A 21282-nucleotide genomic window follows, 5' to 3' on the forward strand; every position below is an offset into this window, starting at 1 on the left:
ACTGCAACGGGTCCTACTGAAAGGCGAACTGTCAGGTTGGAGGGAGGTTACCAGTGGAGTTCCTCAGGGATTGGTTTTGGGACCAATCTTATTTAATCTTTTTATTCCTGACCTTGGCACAAAAAGTGGGAGTGTGCTAATAAAGTTTGCAGATGATACAAAGCTGGGAGGTATTGCCAATTCGGAGAAGGATCGGGATATTATACAGGAGGATCTGGATGACCTTGTAAACTGGAGTAATAGTAATAGGATGAAATTTAATAGTGAGAAGTGTAAGGTTATGCATTTAGGGATTAATAACAAGAATTTTAGTTATAAGTTGGGGACGCATCAATTAGAAGTAACGGAAAAGGAGAAGGACCTTGGCGTATTGGTTGATCATAGGATGACTATGAGCTGCCAATGTGATATGGCTGTGAAAAAAGCTAATGCGGTTTTGGGATGCATCAGGAGAGGCATTTCCAGTAGGGATAAGGAGGCTTTAGTACCATTATACAAGGCACTGGTGAGACCTCACCTAGAATACTGTGTGCAGTTCTGGTCTCCCATGTTTAAAAAGGATGAATTCAAACTGGAGCAGGTACAGAGAAGGGCTACTAGGATGATCCGAGGAATGGAAAACTTGTCTTATGAAAGGAGACTCAAGGAGCTTGGCTTGTTTAGCCTAACTAAAAGAAGGTTGAGGGGAGATATGATTGCTCTCTATAAATATATCAGAGGGAGAGGAATTATTTAAGCTCAGCACCAATGTGGACACAAGAACAAATGGGTATAAACTGGCCACCAGGAAGTTTGGACTTGAAATCAGACGAAGGTTTTTAACCATCAGAGGAGTGAAGTTTTGGAATAGCCTTCTAAGGGAAGCAGTGGGGGCAAAAGATCTATCTGGTTTTAAGATTCTACTTGATAAGTTTATGGAGGAGATGGTATGATGGGATAATGGGATTTTGGTAAGTAATTGATCTTTAAATATTCAGGGTAAATAGGACTAATCCCCTGAGATGGGATATTAGATGGATGGGATCTGAGTTACCCAGGAAAGAATTTTCTGTAGTATCTGGCTGGTGCATCTTGCCCATATGCTCAGGGTTTAGCTGATCGCCATATTTGGGGTCGGGAAGGAATTTTCCTCCAGGGCAGATTGGAGAGGCCCTGGAGGTTTTTCACCTTCTTCTGTAGCATGGGGCATGGTTGACTTGAGGGAGGCTTCTCTGCTCCTTGAAGTCTTTAAACCATGATTTAAGGACTTCAATAGCTCAGACATGGGTGAGGTTTTTCACAGGAGTGGGTGGGTGAGATTCTGTGGCCTGCGCCGTGCAGGAGGTCAGACTAGATGATCAGAATGGTCCCTTCTGACCTTAGTATCTATGAATCTATATTGCTCCAGTTAACCATCCTTTCAGCATGCATGCCGTATGGGGCGTGTTGTGCTTCTCTGCTGCCTGGTCCCCTCTTCCTCCTCTCTTCTTGCATTGGCTTTTCTGCTCCTTGGTTCCCTTCTTTCCTGGACATGCTGCCCAGCCACGTGGTCCTTTACTCCTCTTGCTTCCCTGGATGTCTTCCTTGTGTAAGCAGCAAGGCTGGCTCCTGCTTGTTTCCATTTGATTTTGCAGTTCTTCTTTGCCTGGCAGCCTGTAAAAGCTGCTGGCAACAAAGATGAGAGCCAGCACCACATGGCCAACCAGCAGTGAATCTATGGGTCAACAGCATGTGCTTTGTGGACCACAGTTTGCAAACACCCGCTGTACAGCAGCAAGTTGGGAATGGATCCTGCCCTTCATGGTGATGGGACTTGATGACCGGATAGGTTTTCTCTGTTCCTATACACTGGTACTAGTGTGCCCTATCCATGTTGTACCAGCACAGGCATCTGTGGCCTATGATAGGGAAACAAGGCTTGTATAATCTGTCTGTTTAGGTTTTTATTCTGTGCCCACCACTGTGGTAATGTCTTAATTATTTCCCTGGCCAACTGTAGGCAGTATAGGCGGAAGTGCTTCCAAGGGAGTTCTGTCCTGTGCTTCTCAGCTATGCCGGGGTGGGAGCAGGCTGTTAAAGAGAGGGAGTAGGGAAATACTGGTGTGGAGTCTTGCATCTCCAGCTGGATTCTGCTAGAGCAGAAAAGGGTGCAAAGCAGAAACACATGGAGGATTGCACAGTTCCTTCTCTAGCTGCCATTTCCTAGTGTAACCAGTAAGTGGCATGGTTTCTTGGGTTACTCAAATGTTGCAGCCTGAACACCCTTGCCTGGTAAAACCTTCCCGACAGCTATGCACACAGGTGCTTCCTGACATCTATTTGGAACTTGCATTTCTCTTCGCTTACTCTTTGCTGTCCCTCTCTGTGTTGACCAAAAACAGCTACTTGTGGTGGGCAGTATAGACCCTATGTAGGGCTCTCAAACTGCAATTCGTTTCTGTCCCGCCTTGGCTGTAGAAATGCCAGATTAGTGGCTCTATAATCGTATGAGCCTGGCTATTAACCCCAACTTTTCTCCATTTGAAGGGGCTAATTCGAAGCACAACAGCGCTGGGCATATGGCTCAGTCACTGAGTAAACCTGCCACTACCCTTTTGCACCCATAATGCACAAAGAATCTGAAATTAGATTTTGGCCTGAGAGTCACAAACAAATGAAAAAGGTACATGGATTAAGAATGATCAGTTAGCTACATAATATTGGCTTGGATATTAATTTTTAATGCACTGAAAAGCTTATTAAAATTTCCCGCAATTGACTTATCTTTGATATGATGATTCACTCCTGGGAATATTTTTACATACAAGACTTCAAGTCATAAAAGCACATGGCATTTCACAGCTCTGTTCTCTTCTTATATTCATGTTTAATGGTAATTGGTTGAAATTTACAGACACTTTGGGGATTTAGGTGCTTCTAGTAAACATGAGTAATCAGAGGCTGTTTAAAAGTTGATGTACAGCCTATGCAACTTATAGACTTGGTGGTAAACTGGACCAGAATATGACCCTGAATCCACCCCTTCCCCAATCTTCATCAGACCACCAGGTGTTTCACAGTAAACCAGGTATGGTCCTAATGACTCTGGAGATAATGACTGCTCTTAAAAGTCTGAATAAGGGGGAAGACTCCGGGCTTGTCTATATTAGAGAAAAGTGCACAGGGGTAACTACAGATTCAGTTATTGAATTAAACAATATGGATGTTTTGAGGCTTTTTTAAACCAATTTAAGAGTGCTCACACAAAGAAGCTGAACCAAATTAATCAGTTTCTAAAGCAATTTAGGCCTTGCATACAAGTATATTGGCATAGTTAGACTAGCAAAACGATCTAGTGAGGACACAGTATTAGTATCAAAGTGCTTATACGGGTTCCCTTGCCATAAATTATATCAGCGTCTAAGGCTAGGTCTACACTACACTTCTGCTGGCATAGCTGTGTCATTCAGGGTTGTGAAGAGACGTTATCTCTGACCAACACAGTCACGCTGGCAGAAGTCCCTAGTGCAGGCGCTAGTTATGTCAATAAAACTTCCAAGGGTACACAAAGCCTTAGACTGGAGCACAAACTGTGAGAAGATAAGGCCTGAACATTGCTTGAGCACTAGCTCTGAAGGTATCCTGACTTCAGGCAAACACTTATACTGCCTTTTTAAAAGGATCACTTCAAATCCCATTGGAGAGGTCCTTTGAGCGAAATACAGCCCAGACCTAGTCAACTGGGCCTCACTGAAACGAACCTTCATCTATCCTGTTCTTTGGTTTTTCATGACTTTACTACTTTGTCTCACAGTAGAAGGATACTTTTTCTCTTTAGCTTCACAGGGACAGCCTTAGCCTCATTTTAGACATTTTGATGAAATTATACATAAAGTAATTACAATAATGCAGTAATTACAACAATTTCAGCAAGGTTAAGAGTTTGTGTCTGAACCATCCTCATATTTCATTCAAGCTCAGGTGAGCGAGTGATTCCAGCCCTCTCAAGGCTCCTAGCTCATGCTGCCTGTGTCTAAGTCCCACTTTGCTACTTGGAGTTATGGCTATACACTGGCACATACCAAACATGACACCAAGTTTCCCTGATGGATTCTAAACTGAATGTGAAAATGACAGCTATCGGGGTTAAAATGGGAACTCTGCCAAAATCTCACTATTCCCTCTCTGAGCATACTAATGAAGAGAAGATTAAACAATGCATGAACTGTAATAGAGGAAATTAAAGCATCCCAGCATGGTCTTCTGTCTCCTTTCAAATATATAAGATTAAAAGTGCTATTATCCCTTTTAATGAGACAAATCTTTCAGTGAGTTCCCCCAGCACCATCTACTTCTGTTGTCGCAATGGCCTTCTTCATGACCATCAGACTGATTTATTTTCTCTGCTTCTTTCAAATCACTGCTGTATCTGCTCCTTGGGAATGTTGGGGAAAATACAGTTTGCATTTATCTGAGGCTGAATGGCTCATTTTAAAAATCAAGTTAATGATACAGGTTCCTGTCTTAATTAATGGCCAGATTCAACCTGTAGTGGCTAATTCTAGGAGCAGCTCCAACAAATTCACTGTAATTAACTATCTTATAGGATCTTCCTATATATGGGTGGAGGCCTTGACAAAATACTTTGTCTTCGTTTTCACCGGCAGGAATATCTTGGATCTAGACACATTCCTACCACACTCCTGGAGCATTTGATTCTCTGCCTCTTTTTTCTGCCTTTTCTTCTCTTTACAAGAGTAAGAGGGCTTTACAGCTTTAGCATTAAGATTTATAGATCACATCTTATAATGCTTGAGACAATGTGAACTTTCTAGGACACTTTCTCTCTCTCTCTCTCTCTGAGATGGGTGACTGATGTTAAGTCAAACTAAATAAATACGGAGCATGTAATGAAATATAAAGTCCCACTGAATAATGTTCAATCAGTATTGTACATAAACAGTATTTTCTTTTATTAAAAAAAAATCTGTTGGTTTATTCAAAAAGGAGTTAGTTCACAGAAATGAGACCAAAACCAATTGGCTATTATATATACCCAGCAGAACTGATATCTTTCATAGTTTTAAACAATCTTTCTAAAATCAAACCAATTACCACAGGTACTATGATGTTTCCCAGCGGAATAAGTCTCCACTCCCCTCTGGCCACTGTGCTGCCTGAGGGAGATTCCAGCTCCAGATTATTTCCACAAAGCTTGAGCCATGATTCCATTCCTACCTGTGCCATCTTCTAAGTGTCCGAAGTTACAGATCTGGCTGATGTTGTGCACCCATAACTGCATTTCCTCCTCCGTTTTGGCCACCAAATAAAAGGAGCGGTAGGTAGTTTTCACGATGAAGACGAAGTTATTCTGGAATTCTTTCTTGATGAAGTTGGGCCCTGAATGCTTCAGCACTTCACACTCGTTAAGGTCTATGATCCGAATGGGTTTCTTGGAATGGTTGTTTCTGTAGTACTCCAGAACGTCTGGGTTCCCACTCATGCGGCCCCTGCGGAGCACAAACCAGCGTTTCCGCCATGCCTGCAGGAGACACAATTGGACACATGTCACAGATGGGGAATTTGTTTTCTGCTTTAGCCTTCAAACTGGTTGTCACATTTTGTCAACAGACATAAATATGCATATTTTCTTTAGATTCTATGTGTATCTTAATCACCAGGCTGAACTGTGACTGGTGATTTGAAATCCATCCCCATAGGGCGCGTCTACTTTAAGAAGAAAGGTGCGTAGTTGTAATTTTAAAATGAGTTTGCAGGGCAAGATAAGCTATAGGCTTCTCCATAGTCTCTACCTCGGTCTAGTACCATATGTTAAAGCTACAAATGGCCTTGTCTTCACTAGGATTTTAGTTGCCACGTTAGCTAACATGAAGTAAGAACACATCTTTTATCTTAGTGAAGACAAGGCATGCCTAGGATTGTATCCTGTGTTAGGCCTGGTCTACACTTGAAGTTTAGGTCAACATAGCTACAGTATTCAGGGGTGGGGAAAAATCTACACCCCTGAGGGATGTAGCTATGCTGACCTAATCCCCAGTATAGATGCGGCTAGGTTGACAAAAGAATGGTTCCCTTGAGCTAGCTACTGTCGCTAGGAGAGGTGGTGTTCCTATAGCAACAACAACAAAAAACTTCCATCACTCTAAACTGTGTCTACACTATGGGGTCATGCCAGGATAATTACGGTGCTGTAGCTATGCTGCTACAGTCCCCATACTGTAGACATGGCCTTACTTACCATGTGTTAGCTAACACCTCGTAGAAAACACCTCTTCTCTTCGTGAAGACAAGGCCATAAGATGAACCCAGCATGTTTCTGTCAGATGGGTTTTTGTGCTAATAAAGAACTGTTAATGAGCTGACAGTTACTTATGCAAATTACGAAGAACAGATCTTGAGGGGGTTGCAGTGCTAAAAAGTTAAACAGATGACTTCAGAAAGCTACAAAATCCTGTATATCACACATAACAGCTTGTTTAACTCTCTCTGCCCAGAACTATAAATTAATAAATATTTATCTCTTTTTGGCCCAAATGATTAATAGCCTGGATTTCACACAGGGTTAAGTAAAGGCACATATAGATTAAGACACCATATGATTTTATAAAGCTGTATGCAGTATTTGGGGTGGGGAGGGGTGGGAAAGAAAGACATCTGTTTTTTCCCTCCATTTCACCAGCTGTTTCAGTTCATATACAGTGCTGTGTTGGTTACAGCTGTCACCAATATACTTACTACAAGACCCAGAAGTGACCCCACTCCATATGTCCCATTCAATGGATAAATATTAAATTAAGAAATTAGGAGCTCTTCACCTACTGAATTTTTATAAAGAATGTGATTGGATAAAATCAAGTCACATGATCAAAAATAAAACAATGCTGTTTGTCTTTGATGGCTGGCCGAGAGAAATAGGACATGTCCCTGTGATGTCACCAACCTTAGAACTGTTTCCTACCTTCACAGAGCGTCTATTACACTGTATAATTATTATTACATTGGCCACCTAAGAACATCTGTTACCACTACCCTGCACACTTAGTCAGTTGGAACTTCACAGTGATAGCAGAGACAAAACTAGATTCCTTTGCTCCAAAAGCATTTGAATGAAAGGAGCATCTTCGCTGGCTGCAAGCAGTGTAGGAGCTATGACCCTTAGATGTGCAATTCTGATTCCACCCACTAGAGAGCAGCAGGGCACACACACTCTTTAGCCAGTTCACTACATCTGCTAAATGGCCATTGGCGTCATAAAATTCAAAAGGGACAGCAAGAAAAACAAAACAACAGAAGAAATGATCTCCTTGCCTGAATCTTACTCAACTCCTGCTTGCAAAATGACTAGACATTATAACACAAAACTGAGCAATTGTCTGTCATTTGAGAAATCTTAGTGTGAACATGATCACACCCGTTTTGTGGTAGGAGACTATTTTTAAGCTGGCAAACAGGTCCTGCATCTCTTGAGACCAAGCAATTGTTTTAGCTGCTATGTAAAAACACTGTAAAATGTTTTAGCTGCTATGTAAAAATCCTCCTTTATGTACCTTAAAAGTCAATACAATTACTACGGTTTTTGCTGATTCTCATATCCAATGGGTACAACGGCCACTAAAATATGGACGAAACCCCCCCCCCCCCATGGCCTACATTACTCAAGAAGGAAATGTAACATGACCCCAAATTAGCTGCCTGACAGTGAAGGCTTTGAAGCTGATTTCTGTTATTCTCATATTTTTTTGATGCAAATAAACTGAGCATGAGGCGTCTCCAGTCCTCTTGGTCAGGACACATCAAAGCTTTGGGAGTCTACCATCAGAGATGCACACGGAATAAATACTCCAATAAAGTATTCATTGACTTGCTTACTTAAAAGCATGTCCATTGAACCAGCAATACCATGACCTACTCCTAAAGTACAAGGCTGTCCAAACCAGGGGCAGAGACTAAAGTAATATGTTAAAGAAGGATTTTGCAAGCCTGAACCATCATTTGTCAGCCTATGTGGAAAAGTGGGTTTTGAGAAGGGACTTGAATGAGGCATGGTGGGCCAGGTCAGGAAGGGGGTGTAGGTGTAGGGTGGACAGCACAAGCATCGGCAATGCAGGCTTCCCCACTCCCCCTTCCCCTCCCCACTGCATACTGCCCACTATGATATATTCTTGATCTTTTGACCTCTAGAAGTCAGAGGGTGATTTGATCTCTTTGCCCATTGGCCCTCCTGTTGCATCTTCCAACCAGGTTATTAGCTAGCATGGTTGTGGTTTTTGCGATGTGGAATCCTGTCCTCTTGAAAATGGACAGAGGCCATCAAGGACCGTTTCTCACAAGGCCTGGAGATTCAATCTCTTTTAAGGACAAATTGTGAAATTTCATACCTTGAAAACAGTATTACGCAAATACAAACACTGTAAAGATTTTGGTTAATGATTAGGTCTGTAAAACAGGACCGGTCCTGACAGCATGTCAAGATTTAAACATCTGTTTCTTTGTTTGTGGACGCAAAAAGAAAAGGAGTACTTAATTTGTTAGTCTCTAAGGTGCCACAAGTACTCCTTTTCTTTTTGCTAATAAATTTGTTTGTGGAGAAACTCAGAGCACCTTCAGGAGAACACCAGCAATTTCTGAAGTGGTGAGGTGTATATTATACCTACTGAATACATACATCTCTCTCCTAACCAACTTCTGGGCTTCTCCACCTATCACGCACAGTTCCTGAGTTGGCAGTTGATCGGACAGACATGTCACTAGCCTCAGTGAAGAAGCATAGTTATATTTTTTTCCCACTCTCTCTTTCAAGCCACGTGCTTTAATGAAAAAAGAATACAGCTATGTAATATTTGCCCTTCTCTCCCAAAGTACCCTATTAATTGCTTTCAAATGCTGGCACTTAGGATATGCCACCTAGCTGTGGATTTTTCTCTAACCTTTTGAAAATACTGTAGAACCTCAGAGTTACAAACACCAGAGTTACGAACTGACTGGCAACCGCACACCTCATTTGGAATTGAAAGTACGCAGTCAGGCAGCAGAGACGACAACAAAAAAAAGCAAATACAAGAAGAAAGGTGGGTAGTTGTAATTTTAACATGAGTTTACAGGGCAAGATAAGCTATAAGCTTCTCCATAGTCTCTACCTCGATCAGTACCATGTGTTAAAGCTACAAATGGCCTTGTCTTCACTAGGATTTTAGTTGCCACGTTAGCTAACATGAAGTAAGAACACATCTTTTATCTTAGTGAAGACAAGGCATGCCTAGTATTTTATCCTGTGTTAGGCCTGGTCTACATTTGAAATTTAGGTCAACATAGCTACAGTATTCAGGGGTGGGAAAAAAATCTAAAAAACACTACTGTTTTAAATGTAAACTACTAAAAAAATAAAGGGAAAGTAGAAAAAAGATTTTACAAGGTAAGAAAACTGTTCGTGCACTTGTTTCATTTAAATTCAGATGTTTGAAAGCAGCATTTTTTTCTTCTGCATAGTTGTATTAAGTCAATGTTCAGTTGTAAACTTTTGACAGAACAACCATAACGTTTTGTTCAGCATTACAAACAACCTCCATTCCCGAAGTGTTCATAACGCTGAGGTTCTACTGTAATTACCGTTTACGTGGGGAAACGCCCAGAAGCTTCAGATGTGTCTGATCTCATTAGAGCCAAGGAATTTATGGACAAAACCCAAGAGAATGCTGTTTCACAATTCAAAAAGTGTGACATTTGCTGAATAACCTAGCAGGGAATAGCCCAATACTCAATAAAATATCATGCTTGTATCATGAACAGTCCATCACAAAACAAAATATATAAGGCTTGATTCTTTGGTATAATTCTGGCTCTAAATGTTCAGCAGATAATTCCTATTGAACTCCCTGCTGGCAAAAACCCAGAGGAAGCACTCCTGTGCCAGCTGCTCTAGGGTAGCTACTCTAGACTGTTCTAACCAATGCTGGAGCTGGGCTGGCACAGAATCAGGGAACTGTAAGCAGCTTCCTCCACCCCCTCCATGCTGAGAATCAAGCACACAATCTGAGACATAACATTCCTAAGGAGTTCAAGGTACAGTGCAGGACAGCCCTATGTCTCAGTTTGTTTAGACTTTATGCTTTGCTGAATCTAAAGTCTGTAGGATCTCAAGCACAATTCCAGAAGCCAGGCTACAGCACAGTATCATCAGCGGGAACAGAATTCTGTACAAAGTATTTCACATCTGCCATTTCAAAACCTTGGGCCAGATTCTCCACTATTGTAAAATGATTGTAACTGCATTGCTTTCACTTTCACACCATTGTGGCCATACAACTTGCTTTATTTTTTTAATTTTTTTTTACAAATATGTGATAAAATTAACATTATTTTTAGCTCTATTATAAAGATTGTGTGTCAGGGAATGCTGGAGGGGAGTGGACAGTTAAGCATGCAAGACTCAACTTCAATGGAGGTCTGGGTGTGCAAGGAACACCAGGTAAAGGCTCAGGGTGAAATGCTGAATTATGTAGGGTGACACAAATGAAAGCAGTCACATACTTAGCAGTAATGTAGATTTCAAGCAGAAGGCTCAGTTTCTCTCTTCACTGCAAAATGTCTCTTAAGAGCACAGATGACTCCAAACCTAGTCATATAATCCACCAGAAATTTACCCTTCCTTACCAAATCTGTAAAGAAAACCGAGCTGAAAGAGAGAGAAAACACTGTAGGGCCTTTGGTTCTTGCTAATCCCAATCCTGACATTCAAAAAGATGACTAAATTTCTAATGTGCTTCAATAGAGCATTTGAAGTAAACAACCATAGCAGAAGGCGGTTTCTACCACTACACAATTTCTTTTTCTCTGTAATCAAATTCTCGGGGCTAATAAGATGCTCGGTGGTTTCTAAAGATAAAAAAAATGAGTAATAGAACATGTGTCAAAAAATGCCACTGCCTTCATCCATGTCAGCAGACATACCCAGTCACATATGTGCTACAGAGCCCACGCAGCGGAGACATCCCTAGATTCCACAGAAACCCATCTAAGATAACTGAAAGACCCATGGAGGTTAGCATCAGGCCCTATAACCCAGACCTGACCAGGAGTCAGGGCCCTATTCCTAGTTCTGGCTCACCATTTTAGCCTGGGGAAGTGGCTGAACTGTTCAGTGCCTCAGTTTACCATCAATAAAGTAAGTCTAAGACCTGCCTCACGTGGGTGATGTGACACTTAAATCATTAGTGATTGTAAAAATACTAGCACTGAGATCCTTAGATAAAGAGCATTACAGTACACCTACCTTCCTTAGTGTTTAGATGGCCTTTATTACCATAGGTATCTGAGCACCTCCCACACTTGAATGTATTTATCCACACAAAACCCCTGCAAAGCAGGGAAGTGCTGTTATCTCCATTCCACAGACCAGGAACAGTCACAGAGAAACTAAATGACTTGCCCAAGGTGCTGAAGTAGGGACTTGAATCCAGGTCTCCTAAATCCTAGGCTAATTCCTAATCACTTGGCCAACCCTCCTCTTTATAAGTGACAGGTGGTGTCATTTATTTTCAACTGACATTGCTACTTTCCAGTTGATACAAGGGCCCACAATATGGCATGTCTCAGACCTCTGGGGAAAGGCAAAGTCAGGCTTTTACTTGTATCCGGGTTTTTATTTGGTTAGTGAGCCTGCTTTTCACCTCTTTTCCCTGTTTAAACTTTCATCATACCACAATATCCTGGTACAGTTAACAGCTACTGTAGAACAGGTTATTTCCATTTTAAAAAGCTTTCTACATTATTATGTCTCTGATCTGCAAAAAATATTTTTACCCTAAAAAGCTTTTGCACATTCAACTATGCTAAATGCATTATGTGCTGAGAGTTTTAAGCGCCCAGGGACTGCATTGCAAAACTCATCTGAAATGGTTACACATTTGCCAATATGTGAATTCATGCAGTTCTATGAGATAAGCAAATCTGGCTGACTTTGTATGCACACTGAAGAAAGCCACACATGCTATCACCTTTATCTGCAAGCAACTACAGAGGTCAAACTTTCTCTGCCTTTTCTTGGGGTGTGTTTACAGATGGTTAAAAGACTCTCCTATTGCAGTGTAACTGGGATCCAGGGATTGTCTGAATTCATTCCTTGCAATCCACTCAAAAAGCTGCTCATCTAGCTACCAGAGTTGCAGGATCGCTTTGAAATAAAGTTGTGACACTGTCTCAGCAACAGTTTCTGTTGCTGCTCCGGTTTGTCAATACAAAACTAGCAAGTGACTGGCATTTTGAGGGGTAGGGCAATGTTGTGAATGCTTATCATGCTGAGCTTCACAGACACTTCAAAAACTAGCAAAACCAGAAGTGGGAGCGTGGACGTGGGGATAGTTTGGTTTCATCCGATCAGAGCCGGTAAAGTTTGGAAAGAGGATTGTTTTGTTTACATGCTCAAAACTAAATACAGTATCAAATCTACAGGGGAGTTTAGCTCAACTCCAGTGGGAGAAGGGCTGGGATCTCTCTAGGAAAGAATTCCCCAGTTTGCATTTGGTTTTGCTATTGTAATGTAGACAGTCTCCAGGAGAAATATTACATTTATTCTGGTGCCTTTCGAAATTGCTGAGGACTTCACTGTATGTTTATATAGCTTCAGAAGTTTGCCATTGTTGGCACTAGAAAGCCATCTTCGTCAGAAAACAACAACTATCAGATAAGTAACAGATTTATAATCATTTTCATCTGTCCTTCACACATGGAATGGTCCATTGCCAATGAAAGGAGAGGTTTTAGAGCAGTGCTGGTCTGATGCCCAGGTGTTGCTGTATGCAACACAAGACATCAGTGTTTTCTGCTTGCCTCTGAGTTTTTAATGTCAAGAATCTCCACAGACACTTCTAAAGGAATACCTCTGTCTTTATTACTACAGTAGCAGTCTTCCATAAATGACTGCTGCTCCCACAGACCAATATCTTCATATATGCCAAATAAGTGGTGTGACGTGTAAAGTTGGTGTGAGCTATAAAAGTCAGGTAAGATAAGCCACAAAGAAAACAATAATGTACAGAAAAACAGCCAGAGCACTAGTAAACAAGGATTATGTATCAACCGAAGAGCATTTTGTTTGGTGAACATATTTTCATTTGTAAATACTCATGTGCAAAATACATACTGGCAGGTAAGCATATATGAGAACACATCCTAGCTATGTGATATAACATTAGCATAAAAGTATGCAGTTCATACTTTCTGTTTTTTAATCACAACCCCTTTCATCCAAAGACCTAAATGGTCTTCATCAGGGTGGATAAAAAACAATGATTAAAAAAAATTTTTTTTAAATATCAGATTTTTTTGATAAAATGCTTTTTGAGAAAAAAACCTATCTAAAAATAGTTTTAATTAAGATACATTATAACTCAAAGATATCTCATGGTTAAATAAGGGTTATAAATTCTAATTCTATAGTATGAGACAATATATTCATGTAATGTTTAAGAAAAGTTTTGTAAATGAGTTCCAATAGTTCATGGATTAGGGACCCAATCTTATCGGGTTCCAGCGGTTTATGTATAGATTATTTAGGTTAATCTTTCTATCTACCCAATGGGACTCAGTGCTCAGTTTAGAAGATACCATCAGAGATGCTTAGTTTTGCAGTTCTCAAACTGTGGATTTGTGTCTCCAGAGATAACATGCTTGTTAACAGCAAAAATGTTTTAAATTAAATAAATAAATGATATATAGAGGTGAGAAATAACAGACCTTAACTCTATTGTCCCTCTGCAAATTTGTGTACACAGAGTCAACCCCTTACCTCTTTCTAAAAGTGCAAAGTTTCAAGAAGTTCAATTAATAGAAGATTGTTGGGGGTGGAATAGATCTGGACAAGGAGAAGTCTGGAGATAAACGTGAGAAGGGCGGGAAAGGGAGCAGAAAAAAAAGTGAAACTGTTTGAGCAGCATATTCCAGAAGTCTTGAGGTCTTTCTGAGTGTAGCCTTCATTGATTTGAGATCTACCATACAATTCTTTCACTTGAAGGGAAAATCTATAACGGCAGCAGGCCGAAAAGAGACCCAGTTTAGGAATATTTTAATGAAGTTCTACTACCTGTGGGTAAGACAGGCATGCGTGCAAAATGCAAACATTACAATAAAGAAATGCAAGGCTTGGTTGCCCGAATGAAACAACATCCTGAGAAGTGTTCCTTCTCAGGAGGAAGCTGCGCTGAAAATGATGAAAGGAACATGTCTGAACATGCAGGATCTTCAGGTTGGTAAACTTTTTTATTTCATGTTTCTTTCTTAAGGACTGCCTGTCTTCCTTCTCGACTATTCTTGAATTCTCATGTTTGAGCAAAAAATACAGTTTTTATTCAATGGTACTATCATTTTAGATGCAGTTGTGATAAAAAATAAATAGCTGAAATAGGTAGATCTTCCTTTTACAATTTCACCCTTAAAGTAGTACTGAGTGTCAGAGAATGCAATGAGTAATACTAAATGAGCAGTATGATAATAATAATTAAATAACTGCATTGACTTATTTTGTTTAGGAGAATCCATCCTCAACATACAGGATTCTGAAGACTATCCACCTTTAAGATCACCATCATTTTCTATAGTTTCAGAGTTGAATGCAAATGATAGTGTTTCAGTCACTTCATGTGTGTCATATAGCCACTGTATATCACCTGTAGCAAAAATAAAAAAAAATCTCCATCATACAGACACAACCATAGATAATCTTGTGATAAGAAGCAGATTACAAAAAGAGATAATCAATGAAAAAATTGCCTGGTTTGTTTATGCAACAAACTCTCCTTTCCGTATGATTGAGAACCCACACTTCATTAACATTGCTCAGTCATTAAGACCAGGATACAGTCCACCCAACAGAGCAGATGTCGCAGGCAAATTGTTGGATAAAGTGTATGAAAGAGAAATTGAGCAGTGTGCAAACGGTCTAGAGGGTGAAATTATTAAACCTGAATCTTGATGGGTGGAACAATGTTCATAATGATCCTGTTTTATGTGCTTGTGTGACAACAGAAGAAGGGAATGTCTTCCTAACAGAAACAATTGATACATCAGCAAATGCACACACAGCAGAATACTTACAGTAGCAGTAAAAGCTATAACAAACTGTGAAAAAAATTTCAAATGTCTAGCATGCAGCTTGGTCACAGACAATGCTGCAAATGTATCCAAGATGAGAAGAGATTTAGAAGAGAGTGAAGAGAATCTGAAGCTAATAACATATGGTTGCAGTGCTCATTTGATGCACCTCCTAGCCAAAGACTTCAGTGTTGCAGAAATAAAGGCTAATGTTGTTGAAATTGCAAAATACTTCCGTAACAACCACTTTGCAGCAGCTGCTCTGAAAAAAAGTGGGAGGAACCAAGCTAACTCTCCCACAAGACGTGCGATGGAACTCAGTAGTGGACTGTTTTGAGCACTAGATCAAGACCTGGCCTAATCTGATGACAGTTTGTGAACAAAATTGTGAAAAAATAGATGGCAAAGTTCTCAACATTGGGCTTAAGAGAAATGCTGAACACATGCTGAGTACCCTGAAGCCTATTTCTGAAGCCTTGAACAAAATGCAGGGAAATAGCTGTTTTATTGCTGACGCTGTTGAAATTTGGAAGGAACTGAGTGAGATCTTAAAAAGAGAAATATGCAATGACAGAATTAAATTACAAGCATTAGAATAACGAATGGGACAATCCCTATCTCAGCTCATTTTCTTGCAAATATTCTCAATACTAGGTACCAGTGTCAAACCTTAATTACTGAAAAAGAGGAGTTGGCTATAACATGGACATCCAGCAATCATCCCTCCATAATGCCAACTATAATAAACTTCAGAGCTAAGGGTGACCCATTCAAGAAATATATGTTTGCTGATGATGTTTCAAAGAAAGTCACAGCAGTGAACTGGTGGAAGTCACTTAAGCACTTGGATTGAGAGACTGTTGAAGTGATAATCTCACTTTTAACAACAGTAGCTTTTTCTGTCGGTGTAGAAAGAAAATAAAACAAAATTTAAATGTCTGTCTGGTGATGTTCTCCTCCTAATACAGCATGGCAAGAAAATCCTCCAAATATTAATGATTAATCTGTTGAATTGGAGATAGTTCATCTCCCAATGACTTCATAAATACCTGCTTCAATTACCTTTGGTAAATAAAATAACCAAACAATCATTCATTTTCTGATATAGCTGTAAAACTAATCTGAAAAGTTTTCAAAATAAATCACTTAAAAATGTATAGTGTGTACCTTCTAAAAGTGAAATCTACGTCTATATCTGAGTTGTGAAGAATATGCGTTAAGGTTATATCAACCAACAAGAATGCACTTTTACGTAGAAATCCATGATTAAATTGAGTCTTCCTGACTCATGATTTAAATCATGATTTAAATCAATTTGATTTAAATCAAATCACCCTGGTCTTCACCACTAAATTAAGACTCTCAGCTCCTCTGTGAGGCAGGGAATTATCTTATTCCTTTTATGGATGAGGAAGCTGACGCAAAGAGAAATTAAGTGACTTGCTCAAGGATGCATACAGGAAGTTTGGGAAACAACTGATGTCTTCTGACTTCCAGTCCCATCCTTCTTGGGAAAGTGATTTGTGTTAATCTATTAGCCTACAACGGACAGGTTCAGAAATGTATTCGTAACAGGCACACAAAAGGGTAAAAGTTCAGCAATGGGTGAAATTTAAAAGAACTGAAAGTTTGCGACAAGTCAACACGTAGAAGTTCCCATATTGAACTAAACTCTGTGAGGCCCATCTGAGCCTCTAGAAATGGCTGGGCTGGAAATCTCACATGAACTGACGTTCTGGTGCAATGTGATCATCCCATCAAGCATCAAACTACAAAGAAAAAATGCAACTTGAAGTGTCGCAGGGCACAAGGGTAATTTTGGAACCCAGGCCACGAACATCCTGCAAGAATGGCTCAGGGAATGTGGAGTGATGGTCAGGATGAGCTAGGAGAGCCCGGGATGGAAAACAAGCCTGAACACAATGGGAAAAATGAACTGAACTAGTTTAAACGCTCCAAAAAGGGGTACGTTTGGGTTCAAGTCAAGATCTGACCAAAGTTTTGGATTTAAATTCACATTAGTTGAGCAGGTTCAAACACTACTAATTACAATACTAAGGGCTTAGTTCTGGCTGCCCTGAATGGCTGCACTAGAGTGCTAGGAAGAATCCCTTCCCCCACCACCTCTTACTGTGCAGTCAATAATGTAGAGGGAATGCTGGGGTATACATAGGGTTGTCAACTTTCTAATCGTACAAAACTGGCCACCCGTGACCTGCCTCGCCCCTTCTCTGAGGCCCCACCCCCCACTCACTCCATCCCCCCTCCCTCTGTTGCTCACTCACCCTCACTGGGCTGGGGCAGGGAGTTGGGGTATGGGAGGGGATGAAGGCTCCGGCTGGGGTTGTGGGCTCTGGGCTGGGGGGCTTGGGGTGCAGGAGGGGGATCCGGGCTGGAGCTGAGGGGTTTGGAGTGTGGGACTGGGCTCAGGGCTGCAGCAGGGGTGCAGAAGGAGGTGTGGGCTCTGGGCTGGGGCTGAGGGGTTTGGAGTGCAAGAGGGGGCTCAGGGCTGGGGCAGGTGTTTGGGGTACGTGAGGGGGTGTAGGAGGAAGTTTGGGTGCAGGATGGGGCTCAGGGCTGGGGTTGGGGTGCAGGCTCCAGGAGGGGGGCTCCGACTTGGGGCAGGGGATTGGGGTGCAGGAAGGGATTTAAGGTGCAGGCTCCAGCCAGGTGGCACTTACCTCAGGCACCTCCCATTCTGCGGTGCAGTGGAGCTAAGGCAGATTCCCTGCCTGCCCTGGCTCTGCGCGACTCCCGGAAGCAGCTGGCCATGTCCAGCTCCAAGATGCAGGGGCAGCCAGGCAGCTACGCATGGTGCGTGCTGCCCGTGCCCGCAGCTCCCATTGACCTTAGTTCCCAGCCAATGGGAGGCGCAGAGCCAGCGCTCGGCGCAGGAGCACTGCGCGGAGCTTCCCTGATTGCCCCAGCGGCTACGGACCACAGGGACATGCTGGCTGCTTCCAGGAGCCGCTCGGACCTTTCAACAGCTTGGTCAGAACCAGCTCACCAGAGCCACCCAGGATCCCTTTTCGACCAGGCAACTCTAGGTGTACAAGGAGTGGTTGCAACTTGACAATGCTGCTCCTGCAGCACTCCAAGCCACAGAAGCAGCATTCTGGGTAGGGGCAGGCTTCGTGTAGTGGGTGTGGCTGCAGAATGGCATGGGGGAGGGGGAGAATCCCAAGTGGACAGTTTGGGGAAGCGTATGTGTAATACTTGGGGGCTGCTGCACTAGCAGTGTTCCTCAGGTACCCACTGTGGCTGAGGCTTCTAAAGTGATGAGACAGCCTTGGTGCAAGTTCACGAGCAGGGCAGCAAACCACGTCCTACGCTTGCTCCCCCATTCAAGACTGACGTTTTCAGTGCTTAAAAAAATAAAGCATGGAAATGCTTTAAAAGGATCATTTTGGGAGAAAATGTTAAGAGGAACTTTACAGCATTTCCTATAAATGATTTTAAAAGAGGAAGTTGAAATTCATATAAAGACAACTTTGAGAGCAACTGATGTCTCTAGCCTATTGAGGATATATACATCAAACTAGTTTCTCCCGCTGCACCAGCCCAGGGAGAGATGGGAGTGGGGGGCCTGGGACTGAGGAAGGAGATCTGCCTATGTAAGGACTTCAGGACTGAGCTGCGAGGAAGTATGCCTGGATTCAAAGGGAATGGGAAGAGACAGTCGGTGTGTCATGTGCTGTTGGAGCAAACTCTTTACAAGACAGAAATTGGGCAGTAGTTAATAAATCATATTCGCTTTCATTGTAAGCGCTTTGTAGCACGGACTGTGTCTTTCTTTCCACTGCATATTATCACACACAGTACCGTGCACGATCAGCTGACACAGAAATCTGAGATGAAAGAGACCAAATCAGCCATCTAGTCCATCCCCCTGCCAGAGCTATTGCTGAGTGATTTCAATCCTGCTGTTGCTTTGCAGCTCCCGTCAGCTCTGCATAATAAATCTCTCTCTAATGCAGCTGCCTGCGTGTGCCTTCTAGTGTGTCTCCTTGCAATATTCTGCAATCAATTTGGTGGTTTCCCCTCCTGCCTATAAGTTTAATTCTTCGCTCCTATTTTTTGATAATTGACTTGCCTACCTAGATCCACCAATTATCTAGCTAGGATCTCACTCTGCGCCCATCTCCACAGCATCGACATACCTAACCCTGTGCATTAGGGTTGGAAAAATTCAACAAAGATCCAATTTAAAGGTGAGAACATCCTTCCTTCAGGAGACAAAGATTCCCTCTGTCTCCATGGCCATGTAATCCCAGCAAACGCAGCCCAGGGAAGGGCAGGAGAAGAAGTGCTTCTTCTGCAATTGCTTCCTTCCTCTTGACAACCAGGCCATGGTCCTAGTGATGAAGGTGAGAGTTCAGCCTATGAGTTAGAGCTAGGTGCAGGGTGGGTGGGGTCCAGGAAACAAGTCAAGGGTCAGTATCAAAGGGGCAGAAGCCAAATACCAGAGCCAGAGGGTCAGCTGGAGTCGCACACCAGAGGCAGAGCCCCGGTCGAAGCCAGAAGGAAGCAGAGGCTGGAAAAGAGCAGGAGCCAGGATTGTAAGCAGCTGGAACAAGGGCTAGAATGAGCAGGAGCAGGGAGAGGAACAAGCAGGAACATGGACTGGAACAAGGGCAAGCACAGATGCAGGCATGGTTTGCACCGAGCAGCCACTGAATGGCTACGTGGGCCAGGCTGGTAAGCAGGACTGCAAACCCAGCAGCCCACTGGTCCTGTGGCCACTCAGAGTTCTAAGGCAGTGCAGCAGGGCTCACGGGATGTCCAGCAGCACGGTTAGGGAGCGGGCCAGCAGCTGTTCCTAGCTGGTCTGGTCCCTGACCAAGGTGGATTTGATTTAAATCAAATTGATTTAAATCACTAGTCAGGAAGACTCAATTTAATCATGGATTTCTACATAAAAGTGCATTCTTGTTGGTTGTTATAACCTTAATACATATTCTTCATAACTCAGATGTAGATATAGGTTTCACTTTTAGAAGGTACACACTATATATATTTTAAGTGATTTATTTTGAAAACTTTTCAGATTAGTTTTACAGCTATATCAAAAAATGAATGATTGTTTGGTTATTTTATTTACCAAAGGTAACTGGAGCAGATATTTATGAAGTCATTGGGAGGTGAACTATCTCCAATTCAACAGAAATAAAAGGAGTACTTGTGGCACCTTAGAGACTAACAAATTTATTTGAGCATAAGCTTTCGTGAGCTACAGCTCACTTCATCGGATGCACTCACGAAAGCTTATGCTCAAATAAATTTGTTAGTCTCTAAGGTGCCACAAGTACTCCTTTTCTTTTTGCGAATACAGACTAACACGGCTGCTACTCTGAAACCTGTCAATTCAACAGATTAATCATTAATATTTGGAGGATTTTCTTGCCATGCTGTATTAGGAGGAGAAGGTCACCAGACAGACATTTAAATTGTTTTATTTTCTTTCTACACCAGCAGAAAAAGCTACTGTTGTTAAAAGTGAGATTATTACTTCAACAGTCTCTCAATCCAAGTGCTTAAGTGACTTCCACCAGTTCACTGGTGTGACTTTCTTTAAAACATCATCAGCAAACATATATTTCTTGAATAGTTCTTATTCACAAACTGGGTCTCTTTTAGGCCTGCTGCCATTATAGGTTTTCCCTTCTAGTGAGAGAATGGTATGGTAGATCTCAAATCAATGAAGGCTACACTCAGAAAGACCTCAAGACTTCTGGAATATGCTGCTCAAACAGTTTCACTTTTGTTTCTACTGCCTGTCCCTCCCTTCTCATATTTAACTCCAGACTTCTCCTTGTTCAGATCTATTCTGCACCCAACAATCTTCTATTAATTGAACTTCTTGAAACTTTGCACTTTTAGAGAGAGGTAAGGGATTGACTCTGTGAACACAAATTTGCAGAGGGACATTAGGGTTGAGGTCTGTTATTTCTCACCTCTACATATCATTTATTTATTTATTTATTTATTTAATTTAAAACATTTTTGCTGTTAACAAGCATGTTATCTCTGGAGACACAAATCCACAGTTTGAGAACTGCAAAACTAAGCATCTCTGATTGTATCTTCTAAACTGAGCACTGAGTCCCACTGGGAAGATAGAAAGATTAACCTAAATAATCTATACAGAAGCCACTGGAACTCCATAAAATTGGGTCCCTAATCCATGAACTATTGGAACTCATTTACAAAAAACTTTTC

General features: G+C 41.7%; 1 protein-coding gene across 4 annotated transcripts in view; it reads right to left on the reverse strand.

The window, feature by feature from the left end:
- Nucleotides 1–21282, reverse strand: part of GAB3 (GRB2 associated binding protein 3) — a 121274-nt gene that overhangs the window by 34114 nt on the left and 65878 nt on the right. Inside the window, exons 2-3 of one of the 4 annotated variants that reach the window (XM_043492579.1) lie at nt 6218–6326; nt 5197–5500 (exon numbers count right to left, since the gene is read on the reverse strand). In XM_043492579.1, coding sequence (XP_043348514.1) covers nt 5197–5500; nt 6218–6220 — 307 coding nt within the window. In that variant the 5' untranslated portion in view covers nt 6221–6326. Of the gene's footprint in view, nt 1–5196; nt 5501–6217; nt 6327–14522; nt 14599–21282 lie in introns of those variants that run through there. The other 3 variants (XM_043492578.1, XM_038415238.2, XM_043492580.1) reach the window with 3 other exon arrangements.

The sequence above is a fragment of the Dermochelys coriacea genome, chromosome 9 (assembly GCF_009764565.3).
Source record: "Dermochelys coriacea isolate rDerCor1 chromosome 9, rDerCor1.pri.v4, whole genome shotgun sequence".
In the NCBI taxonomy this organism is placed as follows: domain Eukaryota; kingdom Metazoa; phylum Chordata; order Testudines; family Dermochelyidae; genus Dermochelys; species Dermochelys coriacea.